General features: G+C 47.7%; 1 protein-coding gene across 2 annotated transcripts; it reads right to left on the bottom strand.

The window, feature by feature from the left end:
* Positions 1-813: 813 nt before the first annotated feature.
* On the bottom strand, positions 814-7,596 carry ADPRH (ADP-ribosylarginine hydrolase). Of its 2 annotated transcripts, none has more exons than XM_012639405.1 (5): positions 7,465-7,596; positions 6,509-6,604; positions 5,001-5,334; positions 2,368-2,728; positions 814-1,557 (listed from the first exon to the last, which is right to left on the bottom strand). In XM_012639405.1, exons 3-5 carry the CDS (start codon positions 5,311-5,313, stop codon positions 1,155-1,157), a joined length of 1,077 nt encoding a protein of 358 aa, XP_012494859.1. In that variant the 5' UTR covers positions 5,314-5,334; positions 6,509-6,604; positions 7,465-7,596; the 3' UTR covers positions 814-1,154. The 2 variants fall into 2 exon arrangements, with proteins under 2 accessions (XP_012494859.1, XP_012494866.1); XM_012639412.1 differs by having other exon boundaries at positions 831-1,557; positions 5,001-5,330.
* Between the last annotated feature and the right edge of the window lie 332 nt (positions 7,597-7,928).

The following is a 7,928-nucleotide window of genomic DNA, read 5'->3' as shown; positions in this document are numbered from 1 at the left end:
TTCTGTCCAGACGATTACAGACAAGAAAACAGACAATAACAAAATTGGTAACATGTCAGGTGCCCTGACGAGGAAAGTACTGAGGGCAGCTGGGAGTAGCACCTCTCCAGACATGGGCAGCGTGGATTGCAGAAATCCAGCTGAAAATACTCAGTGCATGAAGATAAAAGAGGTGATAGTTTTCAAAGATATTTAGGAGGTAGAAGAGTCTAGTAGATGCTGTTAGGACCCCACATATACCCTCATAGTTCCCACGCACCTTACAGCTTGCTACTGCAAGCATCTCTTAGTCTTTACCTGAAGACATTCAGGTTTGGCTTGTACAAAAGGCAAGCCAAGAAGTACCAGGGAGCTGGCATCCTTGAGAGTGGTCCTCAACCAATGACAGATGGAAGTTGGTTTGCTTGCCCTTCAGGTGGGACTACTCTGAGAATTGCCTTTAGCAGGGGACCCAGATGACCGAGGCCCAAATGGCCACGGTGGAAACCCACTCACTAACCCTCCCTTCCCTTCTTGGTCTTACCTCCCCATTCTCCTACCAGTAGTTCCTCACCTCCCAGACAAACTACTTGCACTCAAATCCTTGTCTCAGAGTCCACTTTGTGGGAGAACCCACCAGGGGTGGGGAACCTGAAGCCTTATGATTTCCAGATTGTTCTTTTTTTATGCACCAAAGGAGGCAAGAAAAGCTTCACCGTTCTCTGCTGCACCCTTTTAATAAAAGGATTTGTTCTGTAAAATTTGGATTCAGTCCAAAGGCAGGTTTGGACCTAGGACCTAGAAGGCCACATGTGGCCGTAAGGCTGTTGGGTTCCTGCCCCTGCCCCTAAAACCTAAGACAAACAGAAAAAACTTTAGAACAATTACATGATGAAAATGAAGACTCAGATATGAGGTTTGGGGATTTCTGTCTTGGGAGTTACTGATCCCATCAACTGAGATAAAAGACTCTTCAATATAAGAAGAGGGACAGATTCAGGGAGAACAGGATGAATCTGAAAAGATTAAGCTTAACCCCAGGGATTTGTCATCTCAACTCCTGAGTACAAGGTTAAGACTCTTTGGTGGAAAAAGTGAAAAGAAACGGAGCAGAAATGGGAATACTCAAAAGAAGAAACCACCAGAAATGAACAACACATCTCCCTAAAGGGTAATTACGGTGTCTTCCTTTGACCGAGAGAATATAAAGCCCTAGCTGTCTCTTCCAGCCGGGTTCTGTATTCCAGTTTCTCATAGTTGGGGGGACTCACTCCTTTAAAACCATACATCACTCCCCACCAGCAGCCAGCAATGGCGGCTGTCGAATCGCTGTCTCCACCATGGAAGAAGGCTCGGTGGGCAAGTTCCTTCCAGGAGTCTCCTGCGGCAAGGACGGCGTCATAGGCAATCATGGGGGCATCGTGCCCACTGCTGCCACCCCAGCCAGAGTAGCTCAGGGACGTGTAGAACTGATCCCTCTCCTTCACATCAAAGGGCTTGGGGAAGGTAGGGGCTGATTTGCCGTCCAAAATCCCTCTAAGTTTTAGGTACTTTTCCCACTGGTTTTGGAAGTAGGACCTATAGGAAGGAAAAAATAAAGTAAAAAGCCATAAAGAAAAGCACCAGATAGATGTGCAAACAGAGGAAATTCCAAGATAACATCAACTTTTTGTACTAATATATAAACTACATAAAAATCAAGATTACCTCTAAATACTATTCAGTCAATAAATTTTTACTAAGGATCTACATAAACAAGGCAGTGACCCTGTCGCCGAACAAAGAAGACAAATATGAAGTTAAAGGGTAGGAAATAAAGGTTTGTTTGTCCTGGGTTGACAATATGTCATGTCACCTTTCAAGGGGGAACTTCAGGACATCATGACCATGGGTGATTGAGCAGAAAGCCTTTTTTATTCTAAGAAAGAGAATGTGAAGTGAACTCACAAAAAGGGGAAGGCGTGGCCTTACCGCTTATTAATTAGCTAGTGGAAAAACCTCTCTCTGACATTTTAACCAAGGATTTGAAAATAGTATTTATGCGTCAAGATGACATGGAAAAAGCAAGTTCTAGAGAAATAGGAAATAAGCATGAAAGTTCATCTCAGCACAGGACAGCCACAAAAACTACAAAAAGCTGGAACACAAGACAGGATTCCTCCGTAAGAGGAAGGCAATGCAGCTGTGCTACCCATTGAGGTATTTATCATACTTGGCTACTTCGTGACAACCACTGCTGAAAAGGAACTTGAAATCCTTGGCAGGCGGGCCGGGAGGGGACTCCGCAGTGAGAACCACAATCTCTGAATCCTAGACATACATGTGCAGGGGTGTGTGCACACACAGGTTTAACCATGTTCTGGCAGGTGCACGCTCCTACAGACTCACCAGTGTTGAAGATTTTCCTCCACAAAGTAGCCTGATTGGACAATGTACTTCTTAGCCTCTGGTAGCAGCTCCATCAGTCCTTTTCCCCACTGCCTAGGTGGTTTGCCATTCACGGCATAGGCTGTAAAAAGAGCAGATGCAAGGGCCCCCAGGTAGCCCGTGGGGTGGTGGTGGGTCATTCGCCCGCTCTCAATGCTCACTTGGATCAGCGTGTCCAGCTGGCCGGGGTGAGGGAACCTGAGACCGATGCACATGGCCCGCATGGCAGCTCCGCAGCCACCCTCATGGCCGTTGAAGGGAATCCTCCAGCCATCGGCCTCGTCTGGCTTCAGCTGCATGGCGTTCTGCATGGAGGCACCGCCTGGGGAAGAGTCGGGCAGGGCACCGAGGTCAGTGTAACCAAAGCAAAGACCCCAGGGGGAAGAAAGAACTGAACTGTCTCCAGGCTTCTTTGATGGAAAGGGAAAGCCAGAAAAATACGATGACAAATGTCCCCAGACTCCAAACTCCAACTCAGCAACATGCCTTACCTGATATACCACCCTAAGCATGACAGCACTAGCAAAAGCAGCAGACTCATGTAGCGACCCCTGGAATCATTAACAGTTATTACTGAGATATCACAACATATCAAAAAAGTAGGTATAACGTATTATTCTCTTTTTTAAAATAAATAAGGTAAAGCTCATAGTTTAAGAAATTTGCTCAAAATCACATAACCAGCTAGTCAGTGGCCAGATAAAATTCACCACACTCCAAAGCCCAAGACCTTAAGGCAGAGGTCCCCAACCTTTTTGGCACCAGGGACTGTTTTCATGGAAGACAATGTTTCCATAGACTGAGGAGGTAGGGAATGGTTCTGGGATCTTTCAAGTGCATTACATTTCTTGTGCACTTTATTTCTACTATTCTTACATTGTAATATATAATTAAATAATCATACAATTCACCACAGGTTGGGGACCCCTGCCCTAAGGACTCCGGTAAGAACCTGACAAGTGGAGTTCCTGAGAATCATCACAAAGAGGCCACGAATTCCAGAGTGAAGCCCTGGGCTCAGATGAGGAGCAGTGGATTCAGGGGAGCAATGTACCCTTGGATGAGTCACTGAACTACTGGGCCTTGGCTGTCCCCTACCTGACAGTGTGTAAGCAGGTTTGTCCCATTGACTTATCTTACCAGGGAGCTATGAATCTGTACAGGCACTAAACAATGGCAGCAACGTACTAGGGAATGTGGTATTATTGTTCCTTTATTGGTCAGTTCATTCACAACAATGTTCATGGATGGCACAGGCAACGAAAACTTTCTGCTTGCCAAACTGATGAGCTATCAGATACTTAGAGTGAACAGAGATTGGCTTCTAAGGCCAGTCCTTAGGGTCACCAGAGGCTACTCGGTATGGCGGTGAAGAGCTTTTCATAAGGTAGTACTATGGGCTGAATTTTGTCTCCCAAATTCATATGCTGTAGCCTTAATACGCAATACCTCTATTTGAAGATAGGGCCTTTAAAGGGTGATTAAGTTAAAATGTGGCCTTTAGGGTGGGCCCTAAGCCAATCTAACTGGTGACCTTACAAGAAGAGGAATGTGGACACACAGAGAGATACCATGGATGTATGTGCACAGAGCAAAAACCATGTGAGGACCCAGAGAGAGGTGGTCATCTGCAAGCCAAGAAGAGGGGCCTAAGAAGAAACCAAACCCCAACACCTTGACTTGCATGAACTTCTAGCCTCCAGAACTGTGAGAAATAAATCTCTCTTGTTTAAGCCACCCAGCCTATGGTATTTTGTTGTTAGCCCTAGCAGACTAAAACAGGAGAGAGGTAGGTCAGGTGGGCCAGAGAAAGGGGAAAATCACCTGTTGGCCCAAGTGGCTACAACAAGTTCCCAAAGTGGGCAAGAACCACTTGTGGGCAGCCCTGGGACCAGAAGAGGAGTTTCTATAAGACCTTTTCCATTCTTCTTAAAAAAGAAAACAAAATATTTTTCTTTATGCTTGTTCATCGCAGAAAACTTAGAAAATACAAATAAGTAAAATTTAAATAAGAACCCATCACCCAGATATAATTATTATCTTTGTGTATGTTCTTTCAGACCTCTCCCAATATAGAGATACACATCTATTCTTTAAAGAACACTGGGTTCATAACATACATACTGTTTTGTAACCTATTTTTTTCACTAAGTATATAATACCTTCCTATATCAGTATTTATCTGCATAATTTCATTTACTTTAATATTATTTTCACTGATAAATCATAACTGTATGGGGTACCTTTATGGCATACAATGAGAGGATTTGATATAGGTATACATATAGAATGATTAAATCAAGTTAATTAACACATCTGCCACCCACTTATCACTTTTTGTTCTGAGACATTTGAAATTTACTGATTTTGAAATATACATTATTACTGACTACAGTCACCCTGCATAATTTTAAATGATTGACAACGTGTCACCATAATTAAGTAAATTATGAGACATTTAGGTTGTTTCCATTTTTATCACAATTACAAACACTACCGTCTCCTTGATATTTAAATCTCCGTTGACATTCTTAGTGATTTCCTTGGGCCAGTTTTATTCTCCACCCTCCCTGCCCTCCCTCTGGCTGGCTCACCTGGTGCCCTGCCATCCATATCTTCCATGCAGTCTTGGTAATGCTTAGCAAGGAGAGAATACAGTCGAGCCAAGTCTGGGACTTCCCCAGCTTCCAGGAGGGCTTCCGCTGTGGCCAGGTGCATCACCGTGTCATCGCTCACTCTCCACCTTCCCACGTCCAGGGCGTCCAAGCCGCCCAGCTGGGCCAACTGCTGGTGTATCTTCTCCCCATCCCGGAGGAACTCCCATCTTCCGTTATAGTACCCCAAGGCATCTCCAGCCGCACTCAGCACCATGGCAGCCACATACCTCTCCATCAGTCCCCCACACATGCTGGGCTCCAGAGAGGCTGTCTTTGGAGGGGAGGCACACGAGGGGAAATGAGGAGGAAGAAGAATCAGAAAAAACAAAAGCCCCCATCTACATTTTATTGAGCACTTACTACTTGTAGGCATTGTATTAGATGCATTTCATCTAATCCTCATAAGTGCTGTATGAGGAATGTATTATTAGGCCCGTCTTACGTATGAGTAAACGGAGGATCACAGAGATAATACAGTTTCAAAAATGTTTAGTAACTTGTCTCAGGTCACAGAGTTAATGAGTGGCAGGGCTGGGATTCCAATGCAGGAATGTGATTCCAAACCCTATGATTTTAGCTAAGACTGTATGTTTGCCTCTTGGTGACGGGTAACCCCATTAATTCTGCAAGTCCAAGTCATCTCGTCATTTTCTCTTTTTAGTTGAGATTTGGTCTTGGAAGTGCAAGGTTTCACTTAAATAATAATACTTTCTACTGGAATCACAATGCACAGTTCATACAGTGCCTGCACATTCATTGCCTCTCTAGGTAGGGATTACACTGTGCATTTCCCATATAAGAAAACTGAGGCTCAGAGAAGCTAAGTTCACACAACCAGAGAGTGGAAGCCCTGGCACCCAAATCTCCTGATTGCAGCCAGACCAGGGTGCTTGGTGTCACACCACTCTGCCTCAGCTGCACCTGCTTACCGTGGGCAACCTCTTGGTGCCTCGGCCTCCACATGTGTAAAATGGTACTGATAAAAAAAAAAAAAGTAACAACCATGGATTTGTCGAGAGGAGGAAGTGAACTAATTTTTATAAAGCACTTAGAACAGTGCTTGGCACATAGTAAGCACTGTTTTTGTTATTGCTGCTATTAGTCATACACAACCAGGGGAACAGGGTTTTCTATTACTGAACTAGAATACTTTCTTGCCACAACATTCCCTTCTACAGCAATATTTACATTTTGGTTTTCTCCTAAATGACAGACTTCTAGAGTATAAGGATCTCAGCTAATACACCCACCGTGAATTAAACCCCGGGTGAAGTGCTGTAGGTGCCCTCCCTCAGCCAGTTCCCCAGGGGGTCCCTTCCCTGTGGATTTCAGGTTCAAGGCCAGCCAGGCCAACACGTTTATAAGGGCCGGTGGACTAGTTCATTCTGCCCCCAGCTCAGGCTCTTTGCCCACCCGGTTGCCCTTCCTCCCGTCGTCCGCTTTACCCAAACCCTGTTTACTCGGGGTTCTTTAAAGTCCTGGGCTGCCTGGAGTCCTGCGGCTGCTCTGCTGTGGGCCAGGGGGTGCAGGCTGGCAAGCACCTGGAGAAGGAGGAACGACAAAGATGGCTTGAGCTTGCCAATACCCAGCTGCTGATCATGCTGAGTTTCTGAGCTCACAAAGGCTATTTGTAAAACGCCATTTACATATTTTATTAATTATACACTAAGCCTGGGGAGGCACTGGAGTTCTGGGCTACTAGACCTGACCCTGCGGAGAATAAGTTGGGTGACCGCAGACACCCAGGAGCTATATATTGGAGGGCGGGGAGGAGATGTAGATGCTCCCTGAGGTCCCGTCCTGCTCTGAGATTTTTAGAGACCAAGCAGCTGGCCTCTGACGACTAACTTTGAACTTCCCTGTAGCCCCCCTCCCAACGTCCTGGGCGTCCTTTCTGTAATTCCTTCCGGCTCCACCCCACTGGGTGTTTTTGTGAGTTGCGAGCGAGGGTGGGGGAAGACGACCAGCATCTTTTTCCGATGCAAATGCCTTTTAACTTCCGCACGTAGTGAGCTGGCCTCGGCCTTTCCGAACGCTGTCATTCCTTGAACTCTTGTGAACTTGCCCGGGTCACATTCTCCTACCCGAACTCTACATTCAAAACTGAGGTTTAGTCAGCTGCTTCCCGACAGTCCTCTGCTCTGGCGGGTGGGGAAGATGTTAACCTGCACGCACGCCGGGTCTGCAAAGCGCCCCGCCGCTCCGGGAGATCCCGCCGCCCCGCACGCGCTGGGGCCCGGAAAAGCGGGGGAGCCGGTCGCCCCCGGGGAGCAGCGCGCGGGGGCGGGGAGGCAGCGGGTCGCCGAGGGGAGCGGAGCGCGCGCGGGCGAGGACAGAGCGGTGTCGCCGCCTTCTGGGACCGCACCCAGGTGGGCTGGACCGCGGCCGAGCGCCCCCTCACCTTGAGCTTGGCCGAGCTGAGTTTGAGCGAGTCTTGGGGCTTCGCAAGCGGCTTCCTGGCACCGTCGCGCCCTTCTGCGCCCCCCTGGGGCGGACAGAGCCTGCGTCGCCGCCACCGAGGAGCTGGAGGGCCCTGGGAACAGCCTGGCGTCGCGCAGTGTGGCAGTTCCGGGAACTCGGCTCTGCTCTGGCTGTCGTCAATGACGCGTGTGGCCCCGGGCTGACGCCTTGGCCTTTCTTCATGCCGGCTTTCCCAGAGCTGCGGTGAACCGGGTGTGCCTGAATGCCTGAAGATGGGACTGAGGGCGCCGCCCTGGCCCTGGTTCTGGGCCCCTCATCCATAAAATGGGACAACGGTGTCTACCTCTTTTTTTTTTTTTTTTTTTTTTTTTGAGACAGAGTCTCACTCTGCTGCCCTGGCTAGAGCGAGTGCCGTGGCGTCATCCTAGCTCACAGCAACCTCAA

Source organism: Propithecus coquereli, unplaced genomic scaffold (assembly GCF_000956105.1).
Source record: "Propithecus coquereli isolate 6110/MARCELLA unplaced genomic scaffold, Pcoq_1.0 Scaffold10, whole genome shotgun sequence".
Taxonomy (NCBI): domain Eukaryota; kingdom Metazoa; phylum Chordata; class Mammalia; order Primates; family Indriidae; genus Propithecus; species Propithecus coquereli.
This window is presented reverse-complemented; position numbering and strand designations above follow the sequence as displayed.